General features: G+C 35.9%; 2 protein-coding genes across 2 annotated transcripts; one reads left to right on the top strand and one right to left on the bottom strand.

Annotated features, from left to right (window-relative positions):
• Positions 1 to 255: 255 nt before the first annotated feature.
• On the bottom strand, positions 256 to 2659 carry LOC107858875 (cytochrome P450 71D7). Its single transcript, XM_016703677.2, has 3 exons — positions 2204 to 2659; positions 1287 to 1816; positions 256 to 1048 (listed from the first exon to the last, which is right to left on the bottom strand). Exons 1-3 carry the CDS (start codon positions 2565 to 2567, stop codon positions 437 to 439), a joined length of 1506 nt encoding a protein of 501 aa, XP_016559163.1. The 5' UTR covers positions 2568 to 2659; the 3' UTR covers positions 256 to 436.
• A 939-nt stretch (positions 2660 to 3598) lies between these two features.
• Positions 3599 to 6244, top strand: LOC107858874 (5-epiaristolochene synthase-like). Its single transcript, XM_016703676.1, has 7 exons — positions 3599 to 3845; positions 3945 to 4221; positions 4332 to 4707; positions 4788 to 5006; positions 5142 to 5280; positions 5431 to 5676; positions 5798 to 6244. Exons 1-7 carry the CDS (start codon positions 3720 to 3722, stop codon positions 6092 to 6094), a joined length of 1680 nt encoding a protein of 559 aa, XP_016559162.1. The 5' UTR covers positions 3599 to 3719; the 3' UTR covers positions 6095 to 6244.
• Positions 6245 to 21975: the final 15731 nt, after the last annotated feature.

Below are 21975 nucleotides of genomic sequence, written 5' to 3'. Positions count from 1 at the left end.
CCATATCGCAGAAGTTTACTTCCTTGTATTTGTCAAGACATCTTTTATTTTGAATACAAGTTTCCACAGATCTTAAGAGCCAAGAAGAGCCAAGAATGACTTTCATACATAGACGCCATTTCTCATAATTTTCTTTTGTGAGATGGGGGCACTAAAACGACAATGGACCATTCTTTGTAATGGCTATAATATCACCTTTACAAAATAATATGTACAGAAACAATAATCAGCATAAATAAAAAGAACAAGAGGGTATTAAGACACCAAGATTTTTAAGAATGGAAAATATAATACACGAAATGTGTCATACAAAATCATTCTAGTGAGAAATTTAACACTTGATAATCTCAGAAGACTACAATATATTAAAAGAAATAGCACTTTTTTATTTCAAACACCTCACTATAATAAAAGGAACTTTAAAAAGTTGATTTCATTAAGGTTGATAAGGAGTGGCAATCAAATAAAGGTCATTTTTTCTGGTGGCAGTGGCTCCACTTGATTCAGTCACATCCAAGTCTCTTGGCTCCATTCCAGTAGGGAGTTTCCAATCAAAGTGATAAAGCAATTGAGCCAACGGCAAATAAACATTAGCTAAACCAAATGACATCCCGGGACACATCCTCCTCCCGCTGCCAAAGGGGAGATATTCAAAATTATTACCAACAAAGTCCACAGAGCACTGCTCGAACCTCTCTGGCTTAAAGCTTTCTACATCATCCCAATAGTTTGGATCTCTTCCCAGTGCCCAAACGTTAACCATGACTTTGGTCTTCACTGGAATAGTGTAGCCGTTTATGTTAGTCTCTTCTCTACATTCTCTAGGGACCAAAAGTGGAACTGGTGCATGAAATCTCATAGTTTCTTTAACAACTAACTTTAAGTATTTCAGCTCCTCCACATCAATGTTATCGAATGTTGCTTTGTCTCTGAAGGCTTCTCGCACTTCTGCTTGTGCTTTGGCGAGTATGCTTGGATTTTTCATCATTTCAACCATAGCCCATACAGTTGTTGTTGATGAAGTTTCTGTTCCCGCAGCAAACATGTCCTGCAATTTATAGCCAAGTTATTATGACTGTTGCACATGGTCTTTCCTGAACTAACTTTTCTTTAGTGACTGAGTTTTACAACAAAGTTTTTGCAAATCTCTTAATTACACATCAAATTAGATTTGTATTACTGACCAGAAATTCTTTGTAATTAATCTTTTTATGAATATATGGCAATGGATATGGAAGTACTATATGGTTAAATAAGTGAGAACAAGCATAATATTCAATACTTACAACAATAATAGCTTTGATATTATCGTTGGTGATGGGGAACTGAAGATTTCTATCCTTCATAAGTCTTAGTAGGACATCAACTAGGTCTTCACCTCCTAATGCATCATCACTGTTGTGATTTTCGAGATTCTTCTTGTGCTCGTTAATGACATCCTCAACAATTGCATCTACTTTACGGTGAGCATCTAGAAGTGTTTGCTTTGCTGGACTGAGAGAATGAAGAAACTTGTATGAAGGGAAGATGTCAGCCACATCAAAGCCTCCTGCTAAGCTTACCACTTCTCCAATTAGTTTTATAAATTCGTCTTGCTCTTTTAGGACTTGCCCAAATGCTGATCTACATATCATGCTGCTTGTGAACCAAATGACCCTTTCTGTAAAATTAATTAGGTCACCAGAAGATGAAGATGATCGGATAGATTCAATGAGACGATTAACTTCCTCATGTCTGATTGAGCTAAATGACCGGACATTCTTTGCACTCAGTAGTTCCATGACACAAATTTTACGCATTTGTCTCCAATACTCACCTGTTAAGATAGAAATTGTCAGGTGTCATGCAAAGCCTAACAGAACAATTCTTGGATGATCATAAGCAAGACGATGAAGAGAAATATATCAGAAGATAAATAACAATGTAACATGGTTTGTTACATTAACTATTTTGTTATATTAATTACCTACATCTATATGAAAAATTGTGGTTTATGTTCTCCTCCTAAACAAGACTCCTTTAAGAATTATATTGTGGATGTCATAAATTGAGAAGGAAAAATCCTCAAGTTATATGGAAGATATACATATGTATAGATTATACATCTTTTAGGAAAGCAAACCAGTTATGGAAAATGTTTTGTCATTCAGTAAAAAAAAGAAGCAAAATCCATGAAAATTTAGGTCAATCGCCTAACACTCACCGTAGGGGCTAAAGACAATGTCGCGGCTATCATAACAGATAATATCCATGGCCGAGAGTTTAGGCCTAGATGCAAATGCGAGGTCATGAGTTTTTAGTATTTGTTTAGCCAACTCAGAAGAAGTTACAACAACTGCAGAAACTTCACCAAGCTGAAGATGCATGAGCGGTCCATATTTTTTGGCTAAATCTCTAAGAACGCGGTGTGGAAGTCCACCAGCCATGTGATGCATGCTTCCTATAAAAGGAAGTTTCCATGGACCTGGAGGCAATTTTTTGGTTTGGCTATTTGAGTTCTTCCATTTCCTTAACAAAAAGAGGGAAAATAGAAAAAGGAAAATGGAAGCCAAGCTGAAGAATTGCATTTTGGGAGAGTTAGTAATATGTTTGGTGATTCTTCATAGTTATGTTGTATGTGCTCTTATATAATGGAAATAATGAAATCAAATAGTATAATAATAGTTTGTTCACTAGTCAAAATATGCATATAAAAAAATAATTCAGCGGCGGCTTGAAGTCTAAGTTGCCAACTTGGAATTCAATTGGTCCTACTAAGTTGAAGCAATTTTGACTTATGTTGATTATTATTTTCATATCTCGTTCCGCGTAGGATAATAATTCGGAGATAGCTAATTTCACTAAAATAATTAACCAAATGAAAATAGTGCTCTTTTTCCAAAATCTTTCTTGAAGGTATTAAAATTGGAGATAAATATATAAACATACCCTTAACTTGGGCTCAGATCACATCCATGACCTCCAACTTTGGGTATGCACAAGTAGACACTGTATTTTTATCTGTTGAACTTTATACAAGTTTAAGTGTCTACTTGTGAACATCCAAAGTTGTTCCAAGTTTGTCAATTATATATAAAATCAAACATATGTTATATACTCTTTCCATTGATTTTTACTTGTCACCTTTCGCTAATTGATAGTTAAACTGCGCTGCATAAAATTTTGACTAACATTTTAAAATGTATTTTTTTATCATATATATTAATATGAGAAAGATTGCAACTTATAACATTTTTTATATAGTTATTGAACATCTAAATTTTAAATTTTAAATATTAAATTAATACACATCAGTTTAGCTTTGAAGTTTAGTTAAGTTGATTTTTCATAAAGTGAAATGTGACAAATAAAAATAAATGAGGGAGTTGTACCTAAGCAGTAATGTCGCAACTTCAGACTCTTTGGCCAAGCTTGAACAACAAGAAGTTGTATCAACTCCCTAAATGGCAAACACACCGTCTTTTTGACTATGTTCCTGTATAAGGTCAAGTGAGGCAACTGATAGGAAAAGATTAAAATATTGAAGCTCATTCTGTTTTTTAAGGAAACAAATTCCAAGTGTGGTGTAAAATCACTCCACTCTTTCAGTTTTCAAAGTTGGTGGCGTCTCTCACTATTATAAATACTTGTCCATTGTCTACCAGTTATCTCATCAACTTGAGAGTTTCTTTCATTCTTACTTCGAAAAACCCAAAACACACTTATTATTTGTTGCAACAATGACCTCAGTTGTAGTTGGAAATAATGTTGTGAAACATATTGCAGAAGAGATCATTCGCCCCGTTGCCGACTTTTCTCCAAGTCTATGGGGTGATCGTTTTCTTTCTTTCTCCATCGACAACCAGGTAATTAATTAATATTCGTCATCTTTTCTTCATAGTACCTTCTTTGCTTTTATTAGACAATGTAGTTTGATTTCTTTTGGTTTTTGAATATATTTATAGGTTGAACAAAGGTATGCTCAAGAGATTGAAGTGTTGAAGGAAGAAACAAGGAGTATTTTGTTAGCTACCGGAAGGAAATTGGCTGAGACGTTGAATTTGATTGATGTTATTGAACGCCTTGGCATTGCCTATCACTTTGAGAAAGAAATCAATGAGATTTTGAATCAGATTTACAAAGAAAATTCAAACTTTGAGAGCAATGACAATAATGATGATCTATGCACTTGTGCTCTTCAATTTCGATTGCTTAGGCAACATGGTTACAAAATCTCCCTAAGTAAGTACCTCTTGAAGTACTATAAATTCAATATCGTTGTAATTATATATATAGATATATCATCCATTTGATACGGAGGCTAATATTGTGTATTCTTCCTTGAAAATTAGAAATTTTCACCAAATTCCTTAATGGAGATGGCAAACTCAAGGAGTCTCTTGCTAGTGATGTCTTGGGATTATTGAGTTTGTATGAAGCTTCACATGTAAGGATTCATGGTGAAGACATCTTAGAAGATGCACTTGCTTTCTCCACTACTCATCTTCAGTCCGCAGCTCCACATTTGAACTCTCCTCTTAAGGAGCAAGTGACGCATGCCCTTGAGCAATCCTTGCACAAAGGTATTCCTCGAATTGAGATTCGATTCTTCATCGCATCAATCTACGAGAAACAGGAAACAAAGAGTGATGTGTTACTTCGATTTGCCAAGTTGGATTACAACTTGCTCCAAATGTTGCACAAACAAGAACTTGCTGAAGTATCAAGGTGGGAATATATAACTAAATACGGTAAAACCTTTTGGTTGATCATTTATCAGGAGCTAATGTTAATTTGTTATGCTGCAGGTGGTGGAAAGATTTGAATTTTGTGAACACACTTCCATATGCTAGAGATAGAGTAGTTGAATGCTACTTTTGGGCATTAGGAGTATATTATGAGCCTCAATATTCTCAAGCTCGTGTCATGCTCGTTAAGACCATAGCAATGATTTCGATTGTGGATGACACCTACGATGCTTATGGTACTACTGAAGAACTTGCCACATACACGGATGTCATACAAAGGTATGGACTTCAACGATTCACTTAATCAGATGTACCTTGAAAGTGAATATCATGAAAAGACCAAACCAAGCTTTGTTCATTATATTTATGCTATTTTAAATTGCTTAAATTCACCTTAATTTTGTCACCTAACAGATGGGATATTAACGAAATTGATCATCTCCCTGATTACATGAAAATCAGTTATAAAGCTATTCTAGATCTTTATGAGGATTATGAAAAGGAAATGTCTAGTGATGGAAGATCTCATGTTGTCTGTTATGCAAAAGAAAGAGTGAGTCTCATCGACCTAACTATCAATTTACTTTTTTCCATAATACATTTCTGACTTTCCTTTTTCCTAACTTCTTTTTGTGAATATAAACAGAAGCACTCAAGTTAAAATTCTTTTAACACTTTGAATTCATATGCTTGGTGTTCACAGATGAAAGAACTGATAAAAAGTTATAATATTGAGGCAAAATGGTTTATTGAAGGGCATATGCCACCTGCTTCTGAATACCTACGCAATGCATTTGTAACTACCACTTACTACTTCCTTGCCACAACATCGTATTTGGGCATGACGGATGCAAAAGAGCAAGAATTTGAGTGGCTGTCAAAAAATCCTAAAATTCTTGAAGGTTGTGTGGCAATATGCCGAGTTATTGATGACATAGCCACATACGAGGTATTTACTATGAGTTGTATCTCATAAAGTTTTAACATCATATGATATTTGAACAAATAGAATGTTCTGTCCACAATTGAAGCAATATTAAAGCTAACCCCTAATCTAACTGCCTTTCCAGGTTGAGAAAAATAGGGGACAACTTTCAACAGGAATTGAGTGCTACATGAGAGACTATAGTGTATCAACAAAAGATGCAATGGCTAAATTTCAAGAAATGGGAGAGTCAGGATGGAAGGATATTAATGAAGGAATGCTTAGGCCCACTCCTATCGCTATGGAGTTTTTATCTCGTATTCTCAATCTTGCTCGGCTTGTGGATGTTACATATAAACACAACGAAGATGGATACACTCATCCTGAGAAAGTGTTAAAACCTCACATTATTGGCATGGTTGTTGACTCTATCAAACTTTAAGTTGTCAATTGTTGGTTTGTGGTTTTGCAGTGACTGCCAAAATTTTAATTTGTTCTTTATGTCATTTATTGCTTGTACAGTCCATAGTGACTCTTGTATTCTGTAATATTATGTTCTTTTACCCAATAAAAGAAAGAAGTACTTCTAATAGATGTTAGTTGTTTTTGACAATTATTTGTTGGAAAAGGTTGCTGCAATTTGATTTTGCTTTGCCCTCTTACTTTTTTTCTCTTTAAACTTGTTTCTATTAAAGGTCAAGAATGTGTTTTTGACAAAATTGCATTAAACATTTCTGTTCTTGTAAGAGTTGGGACATCTTGTAGTACTTGATGAAAATCCCCTCCAAATACTACGATTTTTTACCAAGAAAGTTCATTGACATATATTATTTCAAAAGCTCGTGTCAATTGTTTCAATTATGCGAAGCAGGCCATGGACGCTTGTTCCCATATTATTACTTTTTTCATTTTTTTAATCTCAAGATATCGACCTAACAAGATGAAGTTTAGAAGAAGATTGTAAACAGAGAAGAATGTATTATTGTTCTGTCAATCTTTTTACAGCTATTGTGATCGTTGTTCATTCTCATCTTCTACTGCTGTTTTCTCTTTCATCTTCTCTAGCCTCCTGCCTAAGTCCGCCTCTTCATAGTATGGCTTCTGTGAACAACATATTTTACCGGTGAATACCTTGTGCTCTGTGTGCTTGTGTGTGCTTCTGGATTCTCTATTTTCTTCATTGAATCTAACATTTAATTTTGCATAGTTAAAGAAAATTTTTGACTAAGTATATGGTAACCCTGTTCTCTTCATCTGTCAATTTCTTTTGCTTCATCAGAGTTGCATCTGATGGTTTTTACCGACTTCGGTTTTCTCATCGGTTCAACATATTAGCAGCACTTTTGATTCGGTCACCAAATACTATACCATAAATATTTTTCACAAAAAGAGTTCAAAACACATCACTAGCTAGCCTAATTATCTATCTATTTGGATGCAAGTAAATTGTTCCAAGGTTTTTTTGAATACATTGAAGCATTCAAAAATGCTAGCTTAAGCGTACAAAGGATGACCCATAGAGTTAAACAACATAAGAGCCAAACATTTACGCCTAAGTATGTGACTTAACCGTAGATAAATGCTATTTGATTTGAATGATCCAATCGATTGTTTCACTTTGTCGAACTCGAAGTGGAGATTCTTTACCAAGAGGAAAAGATAAGTTCTTTTGCCAGTAGAAGTTATATTATTACTCATTGATTCTTTGGCCATTTTGTGTTCGAATTCTGAACTGGCGAGGCAGCTAACAGGTAATCCAGTATTGATAGTGTGAAATGAAGTCACTCTCGAGGTATGATACTACCACTTGGATTTGGAACCTACATGTTGATGTCACGATTTCAATAGCCATGTCATTGATTTAATGGTAGGCCTTTATGATCTTGAAGTGTTAGAATATGAGTTTTTCTAGATAGTCTTTTGTTTAATAGTTTCTTTTAATATTATGTTTAGTTTTTTTAAAAATAAATGGTAATCCTTATTTTGTGAAGTGTGTCTTGTAAGATACTATGTGAAGTGTGTCTTGTAAGACTTATGTAGCTATAATTGGAGTCTTTTGTAAGATGTTGGTATGATGTATGAATGAAGAAAGCAACTGCTACCCTTATCTTTTCCTTCTCCTTAGTTCCAAATTCTAACAGTGGTATCAAGAGTCATTCTTCTTGAGGGATCTGTGAAGGCTTAAAGATAAGTTCTTTTCTTTCAGTTCTTCTAAGCCAAGAGAGTTGAACGACAGTAACATGACATCCAACAGCTTCTTGGGTACAGGCCCTCCTATGTTTACAGGAGAAAATTATCACATATGGATGATCAAGATGAAGGCTTATCTCAAAGCTCTAAGTCTATAGGAAGCAGTTGAAAGTGAAAATGACCCCCCTCCACTTGGACCACATCCAACTGTTACACAAATGAAGAATTACGAAGATGCGAAGTCCAAGAAACCAAAGGCTCTAACTTGTCTTCATTCAGCACTTTTAGATGTGATTTTCACAAGAATAATGGATTGTGAAACACCTAAAGAAGCATAGGAGAAGCTAAAAGAAAAGTTAGATGGAAGTGACAGAGTGAAGACTGTCAAACTCTTAACTCTCAAAATAAAATTTGAGATGTTAAGGATGAAAAGAGGAGATACTATGAAAGAGTACTCTGCCAAACTTCTGAAAATTGTAAACAAGATAAGATTATTTGGTGAGACTTTTCTAGATTCAAAAGTGGTGGAGAAGATGATGATAAGCTTACAAGCAAGGTTCGAGTCCAAGATTTCAGCAATAGCAGAATCTTGTGATTTGAAGACTTTATCCGTCTCAAAGCCGATTAGCAAGTTGCAAGCCCAAGAGCAAAGAACAAGTATAAGAGATGAAGAAGTAGAAGAAATGGCATTTCAAGAAAAGCACAAAGGCAAGCAACCTGTGAAGGACAATAGAAGGATAAAAGGAGATAAAGCAGCAAAGAGAAAGTCATAGATAGAATCTTCACAAAAGGAAAGTTTCTACTTTGCGTCAACTGTAAAATATTGTTGATTCAAAAGAAAGCCATTAATTCAATGCAGATTTTATAGAAAAATGGGTCATATTGAGAAGAATTACAGGGCCAAGCAGAATCAACCACAACAACACCATGTTCAGCAAGCAAATTTTACTGAAGAGTCAGAAAAGGAAGAAAGCTTATTTATGGCTACTCATGAAGAAAACATAACCAACCAATCCAAATGGTTCCTAGATAGTGGGTGTGAGTCATATGTCATATAATGAGCTTATGTTTTATACACTTGACAAGTCACTCAAAGCTAAAGTTAGGATGGGAAATGGTGTAGCAGTAGAAGGGTTCAGTTGCCTTTCAAACTAAACAAGGTACTGTTGTTTTAGGTGCAGAAAATCTGTAAGTTTATACACTAAACTTTAACACAAGTTCAAGAATAACTATTCAAGAACAACTAGAAGTTTCAACACCTTCAACACAAGATCAAAATTGATCTTTCACTAGAAGTGTGTTTCTATTAAGAAATAAGATGAAATAGAAATTAAAGCCAAGTCCCCCAAATTCACAGAGTGTCCTTAAGGAAATAATTCCCCTCAAGTACCTGAGGTTGTGGAATTTTCCTCCCAGGATAAGATGGCTTACAATCCGATAGTAGTGGTAACTAAAACTATCGGATTCTTTGAACTCACTCGACGGGAGATGATCACACAGAGTTTTAGAAGACAAGAAGTGTTTTTAGCTGGAAAAAAATCATTTGTATACCTGAGGAATACATCAAGTATTTATAGCCATAAGGTGTCCCTTCCAAAAGGAAGCATTGGTTCAGGAAAAAGGAATATTTTTTGTATAGTCACGTCACCTGTGCCCAGTATGTGCTGGTATTGCGCCTGACCTGCAATTGCAGGTGACATTGTGCAGATTCTAGTAGCTTCTGCGCTACACCTGCGTCCACAGGTTGCCAGGTGCGCGTGCAGATCACTTTTCTACGCGAAATAATGTGCCTCTTACCTCAAAGGGTCGCATCCCTTCGAGGTGCATTGTGCATGCATTTGCATGGCGTACGAAATACGCCCGCATATAGAGAAAAACATTCTATTGGATTCTTTGGATTAAATTTCACTTGTTTTTCAAGTATCAAATAAAATTTATCTAAAAAATTCATCTTATTTATCAATTGACAAATCCAAATCCGAAGCCGAGCCGAGCGAGAGACGACGATGATGGCATGAGGCACCTTTTTGTTCTTGTCGCTCTATCCAAGTAGAGATGTGTTTCTCATATAAACATATGAGAGTTTCTTTCTCCCACCAATGTGGGAGAATTTAGTTGTAATACCCCAAAAAACTAAACTAATGTTAGTTTCATGCTTCAAGCCCGTAGACAGTACATTATAGTTTTTTGGTAGTGTTATGAGTAAGTTTGATGTATATTAAGGCCTCAAATAACTTCCAGCTATTAGACGGATCAAAATATTCTTTACCGATTGAGTTTTTGATAAGAATGTTGCTTTAGTCAACTTCAAATGAGCATATCTTTTGATATACTTAGAATTTTCCATTTCAATACCCAAAAAATTGTAGGAAATTGAATTAGCTTTCCAACAATACCAATTTTGCCTAAATTTGATACTTGGGTGAGAAGTTATGACACTTTTAATTAAAAATAGTAGCCCAACACGATAAGGTTGCGTCGCGGTGATGGCCAATTTCACGTTTGAACTTTTTTAGTGTGTCACCGTGATAAACATTGCGTCACTCCAAGGGGCATTTTCACATTTTTCACTTTCCAGTGAGGCACGATTGGCACCACATCGAGCCAAGGTGCCATTTCAGAATTATCCATTTCCAGTGGCTCAATGCGATTTCACCGCGTTGCGCCGTTGGGTAAATTCGGGATGGTTCCTTTTCCAGTGGCCTGACACAATTGCACCACATCGCACCGAGTATCAAAATTGGGATTTTGAGTTCAGTTTCGCTTTTTAATTTCTAAGGGCATTTAAGTCATTTTTCCTCACCCCACTCCGTCCAAACACGGGATTTAAGTCTCAGAAAGCACTAATTGCTCATTATTTTTGCAATTTTCTCAAAATAAAGTAGCCCTCTTTCAAGAACAAAATCCTAGCCTCCAAGATTCAAGATCAAATCTCAAGAATTCACCATCAATTCTCACAAATTCATAAATCAATGTATGTTTAGTGCTCATCCTTGGGTTCCTTCCACCCTTGGAGTTCAAGAATCCTTTTTGAGAATTTAAATTATGAATTGCATTCCTAAATTGAATTGTGTTCATGTATGTGTTGATTGTAGGGGGTTTAAAAACTAAGAAGATTATGAATTTCAAGTAAATAATTTAGCATGTATGTTGATTTATGTACTCCCCAGGTCATAACCCATAAATTGTGAGTTAAATGATGTAGTCATGATATTCCCATGTTATTCTTTCTCATGTACAAGAACCATGCTCCCTAAGTGTTTGACAAAATGTCTATGTGAACAAATTGTGCATGAAATCCTAATTGTAATGGTTTTAAACTTATGATATGGTTCCATTATTTATGCTATCGAGTCCTGAGGATATTGTATACCTGAAATTAGCTGCTTACTTAGTTTCCAGTCATAATAGAATGATCCCGTAGTATCTCGTACAGTAGCATTTTGGACAGTTAACAGAATCAGCGTGAGTTCAATCAAGATTAGTACAGTCTAGTGATCAGTGTTGGTTCAGTTAGGAGTAGGATTCAACATCGAGCGAACCCAGGGATGGGGGAATTCCTGTCAGTTTAGGGTTTGACCCTTAGTAGCAGTCCCTGAGTTACAGAACTACCTAGCCATTTTAGGGTAAATTGTCTTTCTGCCAGAATAGGGTTGACGTAACCATATACATCCCATGAGTCTTCCTACCAGATTAGGGTTGATCCAGCTAGTGTTAGTAACCCGTGGCACAGTGCTAACACTCTTCCAACTGAGGTTACAGTTTGGATCCCAAATCAGTCTATAAATGGGTTATGTCAGTTAGATGATAACTCTTATAGTCTCAGTTCCAGTACTCAGTATTCAGTATTTAGTAGTCAACATTCAGTATAGAACTCAGTTCAGTTCTACACGATCATAACTTCTAGTTATTAGTAATCAGTTATCAGAAACTCAGTACTTCAGTTTCAGCCTAATTTAGACAAACGATATATGCTTGATATTGCATGTTCATTATCTTCAGTAATCTCAGTCTTGCATGTACTAGCATCTAGTCACTTCACTATATTCAGTTGTTATTATTAGTCATGCATATGAACCTTAGCATTTTAGCCTAACCTCACATAGCATACCAGTACATTTAAAGTACTGATGCATACTTTCTCTTTGCACTATAATGTCTCATATCATGGATTCGGATGCTCGGGTTCCTGATCGTACTTAGCTAGATCAGTCGATCAGCTGCAGTTGTAGTAGTGAGTCCTCATCCATCGAGGACGTGATACTTATTTAGTCATTGCATTATTTAAGTCATTTTAGAAAGCAGTTGTGAGTTAGTTGGGGCTTATCCCATCAACTCTTTTATTTTAGATGTTTAGAGGCTTTTAGATATTTTCAGTTAGCAGTTATTCTACAGATATACTCAGTATTGATTCAGTATTATGAACCTTATGTCATTTTTAGTTTTACTTCTGTACATATTTCATGATTATTATTCAGTGCTCACAGCAGGTACCAGTCATGGGTTAGCTTGTGGTCCTTTGGGGTTGTAAGCACCGTGTGATGCCCAGGGTGTAGTCTCGGGGCATTACAAACTTGGTATCAGAGCCTAAGGTTCTAAAGTGTCCTAAGGATTCTGAAAGTCGTGTCAAGTAGAGTCTTTTGCATGGATGTGAAGCGCATACTTATGGGCAAGAGGCTACGAGGCATTTAAGGAAAAGTTCCCTTCTTTCAGTGTTTGTATCATGCGAGTGAGCATGAGCTCAAGTTAAAATCTCTGTCTAATCTAACTTTTCCTTCGATTTACAAAACATGCCTCCCAGAAAGACTAACGTAAAAAAGGACTAGGAACCAGCCAGCACCTCTGCCCATTCAGGAAGATCCCCTAGATGAGCATGTTTCTCACACAGAATTCAGAGCAGCATTCACCACCTAGCCTATTCTATGGAATCTCAGAATGTTCGACCATCTACTGTTCAAGCTAACCAATGGCCAATACTGCTGTAGCTAGAATTTGGGACTTCACCTGAATGAACCCTCCTTCATTTTCAGGGTCTAAGTTTGAGGAGGACCCACAGGAATTTCTTGACATGGTGCAAAAGGTAACAGATATTATGGGGGTAACTTCTAGTGAGGGTGTGGAGTTAGCTACCTATCAGTTGCAAGATATAGGTCATTCATGGTTTAAGTAGTGGAAGGTAGAGAGAGGTGCGGATGCAGGGCCTATCGAATGGGAAGAATTTTCTACTGCTTTCTTAGATAGGTTCTTTTTATTGGAGTAAAGAGAGGCTAAGGTATTAGATTTTATCAACCTGAAGCAGGGCAACATGAGTGTGAAAGAGTATTCCATCAAGTTTACTCAGTTGGCCAGTTATGCTCCTCATGTAGTAGCTGATAGCAGGTCTAAGATGAGCAAGTTCGTGTCTGGGGTATCTGACTGTGTGGTCAATAAGTGTAGGACCGCAATGTTGATTAAAGAGATGGACTTGTCTAGGTTGATGTTCCATGCTCAGCAGATTAAGGAACAAAATACTAAGGAGAAAGAGAGGGAAAGCAAGAGGGCTAGAACCGGTAGTTTCAGTTTTGCTCAGCCAAAGTCAGAAGGTGGAAACAGTCCTCAGTTTTACCCAAAATCTTTAGTCCCAGCTTCGTCTTCAACTAGTATACCGATGACCAATTCAAGAATAATAATAAGGATAGGGCGTCAAGTTTTAAATCTCAGGGTAGTGCAAACAATACTCGAACAAATCCTCTTTGTCAGAAATGTGGCAGAAACCATCAGGGTGTCTACAGGGCTGGCAGCGATGTGTGTTTTGGGTGCGGTAATCCAGGCCATAGGATCAGAGAGTGACCTCAGGTAGGTTCACAGAGTCAGTATAATCATCCTCGAGTTCGGTTCGGTCGCCCGTCTCAACAGGGTGCCGCTTCTAGTGCCACCAGTGGGCAACGCCCAAACAGGCTCTATGCACTTCAGTCCCAACAAGATCAGGAGATTTCTCCTGATTTGGTTACTGGTATATTGCAAATCTTTTATTTACATATTTATGCCTTGTTAGGTCTTGGATCTTCTCTGTCTTTCGTAACTCTTTACATAGCCATCAACTTCAGAGTCAACCCTAAAATCCTATTTGATCCTTTCTCAGTCTCTACCCTAGTGGGTAAGTCTATCATAGTCTGACGGGTATAAAGAAACTGTCCGGTTATGGTGTCTCAAAAAGTTACTTCAACAAACCTCGTAGAGCAAGTGATGTCGAATTTTGACATCATTCTTGGCATGGATTGGCTCCATTATGCTATGCTTTAGTTAATTGTAGAAATAGAGTTGTCTATTTTCAGTTCCTGAATGAACCAGTCCTTGAATAGAGGGGTAGTACCACAACACTTAAGGGTCAACTTGTTTCATACCTTAGAGCGAGAAAAATGATATCTAAGGGGTTTGTTTACCATCTTGTCCGAGTTAAAGACTCCAATTCTGAGACTCCTAATCTTGAGTCAGATTTAGTAGTGAGGGAAGTTCCAAATGTATTCCCTGAAGATCTTTCCGGAGTTTCTCCCAAAAGGGAAATCGACTTCGAAATAAACCTTTTTCTAGATACCCAGCCTATCTCTATTCCTCCATACAGAATGGCTCCAGCCGAACTCAAAAAGTTGAAAGATCTCCTAGATAAGGGATTCATTAGGAGGCCCAACGTTTCCCCATTGGGCGCACCAATTTTGTTTATGCATAAGAAAGACGATTCTCTTCGAATGTGTATTAACTACCGTCAGTTAAACAAAGTCACAATCAAAAACAAATATCCAATTCCCAGAATCAAAGACTTATTCGACCAACTTTAGGGCACCAGTTATTTTTCTAAGATAGACCTCAGATTTGGCTATCATCAGCTCTGAGTCAGAGAAAGTGACATTTTGAAAATAGCTTTAGAACTCGATATGGTCACTTAGTTTCTAGTCATGTACTTTGGTCTCACAAATGCTTTAGCAGCCTTCATGGACTTGATGAATCGAGTGATCAAGCAGTACATGGACATGTTCGTCATAGTCTTCATAGATGACATCCTTGTTTACTCCCGTAACAAAAATGATCATGTAAACCACCTCAGAATAATATTGCAGACTCTTAGAGCCCATCATTTGTTCGCTAAATTTAGTAAGTGGGAATTTTGGCTAAGTTCAGTAGCTTTCCTTGTTCATATTATTTCTGGTTATGGCATTAGAATTGATCCTCAAAAGACCGAAGTGGTGAGAAACTATCCCAGACTCATTTCTCCATCAGATGTCAGGAGTTTCTTGGGTTTGGCTGGCTATTACCGATGGTTTGTCGAAGGGTTTTCATCTATTACGTCCCCCGTGTCCAGATTGACTCAGAAGAAAGTTAGGTTTCAGTGGTTAGATTCTTGTGAGAAGAATTTTCAGGAGTTGAAGACTTGACTCACCACAACCCTAGTTTTGACGTTACCAAATGGTTCGGATAGGTTTGTTATGTACTATGATGCTTTCAGAGTTGGTTTGGGGTGTGTGTTGATGCAGAAGGATAAGGTTGTGGCCTATGCCTCTAGATAGCTTAAGCCACATGAAAATAATTACCCTACCCATGATCTTGAGTTAGTAGTTGTTGTGTTTGCCTTAAAGATTTGGAGGCACTATTTGTATGGGCTGCATGTTGATGTGTTCACAGATCACAAAAGCTTGCAGTATGTATTCTCGTAGAAGGATTTGAATCTGCATTAAAGAAGATGGTTAGAGTTGTTGAAAGATTATGATATGAGTGTTTTATTTTATTCGAGCAAGGCCATTGTAGTGGCAGACGCCCTCAGTAGGTTGTTCATGGGTAGTGTTACTTACATCGAGGATTGTAAGAACAAGTTAGTTGAGGAAGTTCACCATCTTGTCAGATTAGTTTGGACTCACTTCCCTCCATTTTCCATTCACACATTCAACTTAAACCCAACAATCCCCCAGATAAATGGGGAATGGCTATCTTATGAAGAATTTACAGACAAGCATGTGATTATCAAACAAAGACTGATTGCATCTGGATAAGTGGGTTTTCCTTTGAACTTTTCATGGTGAACATATGTTGACACCCAATTTTGGCTCTTCGTGATTAAAATTAGCACTTTCAAGCTTTATGATCATTTAAGTGCATAAAATGTAATTTTTCACACATTTGTTATATTTTTTTAGCAAATTAACAATAATCATCATTTTTTAGGATTTTTTTTATCAAATTATTGTTAAATTTTAACTTTGTATAATTAATTGATAATTATTCCTAATTTTGTAAATTTTAAAATTGTTATCAGTTTATTATTATTTTAATATTTTTTGCACAGTTATATGCATTCGTACATGACATAACACTGTAATTTTTTTTTTACATATTATAATTTTAATTGTTTATAGTATAATATATTTTTTAAGATAATTATATTATATTTGTTATTTGTATTTTTCTGTCATTACACATCGACATTTTATATTTTTGTACATTATTTAAGATGAGCTGCAAACGATAATGTCGGCTCAATTATTTTAATACACAAAGCAGCAAATCAGTCAAATCAAGATCTCGTCATCTTTAAAAGTGACACTTGAAGTGACGAATTGAGTTATTTATCCATTGGATTAAAAATTTTTGCACATTAGTTAAAAGAATAAAAATTTATTAGATAATATCTCGTGGTCTAACTAATGTTTCAGGGAATAAGAGGGATTAATTCTTTATTGTAAAAAAAGGGCTTCTTCTTTAATTATAAATAGAGGAGGGGTAAATTTTTTACCCAATACATGCACTAACACACACAAAAAACAATTCAGTCACATTCTTTTCCCATTTCTCTGTCTACCCTCAAATTCCTCTTCCTCTCCCTATTAATATCCATGGCTGCCGCCACCCACCAAGCAACCGTCTCTCAAGTCGCCAGCCCACTCCGCTCCTTCTTCTCTCCTCTCCAACAGGCGAAACAGCGGTGATAGTCGACCCTCCCTCTGTTCTCCACCAGTAAAAAAGCTCCTCCAGCCAAACACCGCCACCACCATACGACCTCTCTCTCTTTAAAAGACAAACCCAACAACAACCATACCAAGCCACCGGTCAACCAAAACTAGTTCCACCAGTCCTCCGATTGGAAGAAGCCCAACACGGCTGCTGTCGACGAAAAAGCCTCCTTTCACCTTCCCTTCTTCCCTTTCCCATCGCCCAACCAGCACCAGCCGGCAAGATCGTCCAGCCTACGCTTCCTCCAGCCGCCGTTCCCCGTCTCGTATCTTCTCTGACCAAACGGCTCCACCGGTGAACACTGCCAGTGCCACCACAGCAACACCATAATACCCTCTCTCTCTTTCTCCTTTCACTTTTCTCTAATGTTTTATTTTAATGTTTACAGATCTGGCCAAATTTTGTGTATCTAACATTTCTCCGATGAACATCATTCATTCTTGTTCTGGTAATGCCCCATGCATGATTTATGTGACTATTTTATTATGGGATGAAAGACGACCATGTTATTGTTGGCTATATTCTAAATCCGTTTGGATGGATCTTAAATTAATCGGATGAGTATGGTTGTCTGTGTTTGCCATTTTTATTATCACTGTTATTGACCATTTTTATCCTTAGATTTGTTGTTGTTTTGCATCTCTAGGGATTGGTTTTTGGATGATTTTGTCCTTCCCATTTATTTACAGTTGGGTTTGCTGCTGTTTTGCATCTCTAGTGACTGATATTGGACGATTTTGTACTTCAATTTACTATACTGATAACGAATAAATACAACATTGTATTGGCCGATGAAAAAATTCACCATCAATTTTTAAGGCCTTCACAAATTAAAAAGACGGGTGTTACATATATAAATACATAATAAAATAAATAATTTGAGCAATGATGAAATCTTTATAACTTTTTTTACAACTTTATCTGAGCCCGCTTTTAATGAAAATTCTATTTATCTTGATCTGTTACTAACATCTTTACCGCGAGCATTTATATAGGTTCTCAGAAATATTTATCGAGAATGGCACTCAAAAAGAAGAGTTCGAGTTTTATGTTTATATTTTACATTCTTATAATTGTACAAATATTATCATAGTGGAAACTTTACTTTTGGAGCGTTGGGTGGGATATTCTTTATTTACGCAATCTTCACTTCGTGTTTAGGCAAATTTAGGCCGTTACTATTTATATAAAAGCATTAAATTGATTTGGATATTTAATCAAACAATTCACACATTTTACACTAAATTATTATTTAGTCTTTTCTTTAAAGCAGTTTTTGTTTATTCAATCTTGTCTTTTCTTTACATACATATACGTATATACTTTTGTTTATATATATGACAATATATGTATTGTATTATTTTAATACATATGTTATATTTGTATCTACAAACATTAATTTTTTCTTTTTTTTTCTCTTTTAATAAACCTAAGTCTGGTCGGGAACTACATTTGTGGATTCTGAAGGGTGTCTAATCCCTTCCTTTCGGAATAATTTAAACTCTTACCTAGAATTTAAATTGGTCCGTGGATAAAAACAAAAATCATACTTGTTAATAAATAAGTAGGTTTCCTATTTTTTCTTTAAAATTAGGTGGCGACTCTATATAAAAATTAATTCCTTTGAGTCCATAATGCCATACATGTTTTGACCTTAGGTAAAAATTGGGTATGACAACATGTATCGGATGCACTCGGTCAATCGGTAGATTTGATATCTTTGAACCGTTGAACTTTAGTGTACACCTAGACAACACATGTTACACAGTCAACCTTCATCGTTTATGGTTCTCACGATTTTATTCTTTTCATCCATGAACATGTCTCAATTTTATGAGAGCTTAGAGAATAAGCCTTTACTAAAAATTTTCTTGAAGCAGCTTTTACTTCTCCCTCACATAGGTGATTTCTAAACATTCAATCCTATAGATTAAACTATTTGGTCAAATATGCCAAATTTAAATAATCATTAAAAGACTTCACATCATAAGTCTTATCCTTGTTTACTAAACATTGTCTACATCATAAGAATGGGTGGGTATATTGACAATGTTGAACCTGTTAGACAACTTTGTTTGATATACTTGAACCTAGCTCTTGGGATCTCCAGTCTGCTAGGTAGAGTTACCGTCATGCTGACTTGTCCTAGGCCATAAATCTATTCCCTTAGATGTTCTCTCAACTCCTTCTCTAGATAGGCCTTTTGTGAGTGGATCCGACACATTATCCTTTGACTTCACATAGTCAACAGTGATAATTTCAATAGAGAAAAGTTTTTTGACAATATTATGTCTCTGTCTTATGTGACGAGATTTAACATTATACATCTGCTCCCTGCCCTACCTATTGCCGCTTGGTTATCACAGTGTATACATACTGGTGCCACTAGTTTGGGCCAAGAAGTCATATCTTCCATGAAATTTCGGAGTCATTCTACTTCTTCACCAGCTTTATCCAATGCGATAAACTCATATTCCACTGTGGAGCGAGCAATACATGTCTGTTAGGATGATTTCCAAGAGACTGATCCCCCATACATGGTAAATATATATCCACTCGTGGATTTTACTTTATTTGATTCGGTGATCCAATTTGCATCACTATATCCTTCAATTATCGCGGGATATTTATGATAATGTAAAGCATAGTCTTGAGTGTATTTAAGATACCCAAAACTCTTTTCATTGCCATCCATTGAGTTTTATTGGGATGACTTATGTACCGACTCAACTTACTAATAACACATGTTGTGTCTGGCCTTGTACAATTCATGATATACATCAAACATCCCAACACTACTGCATACTCTAACTGTGATTCACTTTCACCTTTATTCTTTTGAAGTGCAAAGTTCACGTCCAATGGTGTCTTGGTAATACCAAATTTCAAATACTTGACCTTGTCCAGTAAATTTTTGATGTAAGAAGACTGTGATAATATCAACCCTCGCGGAGTTTGATGAATTCTTATTGCTAAGATCACATCCGCAACTCATAGGTCTTTCATATCAAACTTGCTCTCAAGCATTCATTTTGTAGCATTTTTTGTCAGAAATATCTCTACTAATAATCAACATATCATCCAAATACAAACAAATAATGACCTTGTGATTTGGAGTGTCTTTAATTTAAACACATTTATCATATTCGTTTATCTTAAATCCATTTTCCAACATAGTTTGGTTAAACTTCGCATGCCACTGTTTAGGTGCTTGTTTTAGTCCATAAAGTGACTTAACAAGTTTACACAACTTATTTTTTTTCGTGGAACCAAAAAACCCTTAGGTTGTTCCATGTAAATTTTTTCATCCAATGCTCCATTTAGGAATGTTGTTTTCACATCCATTTGATGGATTTCAAGACTATGTATCATCGCTAAGGCTATTAACATTCGAATTGATGTTATCCTCGTTACAGGCGAGTATGTATCAAAATAATCAAGGTCTTCCTTTTCTTTAAAGTTTATTACTACAAATCTTGACTTGTACTTGTCAATAGTACCATCCGCTTTTATTTTTCTTTTGAAGATCCATTTAGAACCTAAAGGTTCATTTTCTGGAGGAAGATCAACCAACTCCCAAGTATGGTTGCTTAAGTTGCAATCAATCTCACTATTGACTGCCTCTTTCCAAAAGGATAAGTCTGAAGATGACATCGCTTTTTTAAATATTTGAGACTTATTTTCTAAGAGAAATTTTAAAATCTGATCCAAAAGAAGTTGGAGTTCTTTGAAATGTACTACGTCTTGGATTCTCATCATTATGTACATCCTCACTTGGTTCATCTTGAGGTCATTTATACCCTGCACTAGACTGTTCATATCTAGTTTTATATGGATAAATGTGTTCAAAGAATTCAGCATTATCTGATTCAATTACCGTACTTTTAGTGATCCGGATGTTCGGATTTATGAACCAAAAATCGATATGCTTTACTACTTTTAGCATATCCTATGAACACACAGTCCACTGTCTTAAGTCCTATCTTTACCCTTTTATACATAGGAACTTAAACCTTTACTAGATACCCTCACACTTTAAAATATTTCAAGTTGGGTTTCCTTCCTTTCCATTTTTCATATGATATTGATTGTGTCTTACTATGGGGCACTCTATTGAGTATTCGGTTAGCTGTAAGGATAGATTCTCCCACAAGTTTTGTGACAAATCTAAACTTATAAGTAAGGCATTCATCGATTCCTTTACGATATGATTTTTTATTTCTGCAATTCCATTAGATTGAGGTGAATACGAGGTCGTAGTTTGATGGAGAATTCCATTCTCTACACATATTTCTGCAAAGGGAGATTCATATTCTCCTCCCCTATCACTTCTTATCGTTTTGATTTTTTTCTCTAACTGATTTTCAACTTCTATTTTATATTGTCTAAACGCATCTATTGCTTTATCTTTACTGATTAGCAAATAGGCATAACAGTATCTAGTGTAATAGTCAATAAAAGTTATAAATTACTTTTTCCCATCACGAGATGGTGTTGACTTCATATCACAAATGTCAGCGTAGGTTAAGTCTAAGGAATTGGAATTCCTTTCAAGGACTTATACGGATGCTTAGAATACTTTGATTCCACACACGGTTGCACTTAAAGTTTGGCAAAACTTCTAAGTTAATCAGTTTTTGCAATGTTCTATAATTGACATGTCTTAATCGTTCGTGCCATAAATCATTAGACTCAAACAAATAAGAAGAAACTAAACTTTACTTGATTTCAACATTTATTACATTCATTTTGAATAAGCCCTCATTGAGGTAGTCTTTTCCTTGTACACTTCTCCTTTACTAAGTACAATGGAAACAAATACACATTTGAATCCATTTTTATCAAGAAGTGTACAAGACATTGCTTAAAGTCAACAATTTACCTAATGTCATTTTCAGGAAAACTTTTCCTGTTTCTTCAACTTCTGCAGTTGCGAAGTTTGCCATATAGATCTTCTCTTCACCTTGAGTCTGAGCAAATACAGCAAACAACTTCTTATTTACACAAACTTGGGGGGTGGTACCAGAATCTATCCACCATTCTCAAGGATTTCCCACCAAGTTGCATTCAGACAGCATGGCACACTGATCACCCATTTCTTTCTTGGATTCAACCACATTTGCTTGGTCTTTTTTTTTCCTTTCTTTAGGGCAC

Source organism: Capsicum annuum, chromosome 2, assembly GCF_002878395.1.
Source record: "Capsicum annuum cultivar UCD-10X-F1 chromosome 2, UCD10Xv1.1, whole genome shotgun sequence".
Taxonomy (NCBI): Eukaryota; Viridiplantae; Streptophyta; class Magnoliopsida; order Solanales; family Solanaceae; genus Capsicum; species Capsicum annuum.
This window is presented reverse-complemented; position numbering and strand designations above follow the sequence as displayed.

Bases quoted from the DNA above. Each gene is read 5' to 3' on its own strand.
- LOC107858875 (XM_016703677.2), bottom strand. From the start codon at position 2,567: ATGCAATTCTTCAGCTTGGCTTCCATTTTCCTTTTTCTATTTTCCCTC. The intron at 1,817-2,203 runs GTGAGTGTTAGG...CTATCTTAACAG, and splicing joins CATTGTCTTTAGCCCCTACG to GTGAGTATTGGAGACAAATG. The intron at 1,049-1,286 runs GTAAGTATTGAA...TATAAATTGCAG, and splicing joins ATATCAAAGCTATTATTGTT to GACATGTTTGCTGCGGGAAC.
- LOC107858874 (XM_016703676.1), top strand. From the start codon at position 3,720: ATGACCTCAGTTGTAGTTGGAAATAATGTTGTGAAACATATTGCAGAA. The intron at 3,846-3,944 runs GTAATTAATTAA...ATATATTTATAG, and splicing joins CTTTCTCCATCGACAACCAG to GTTGAACAAAGGTATGCTCA. The intron at 4,708-4,787 runs GTGGGAATATAT...GTTATGCTGCAG, and splicing joins GAACTTGCTGAAGTATCAAG to GTGGTGGAAAGATTTGAATT.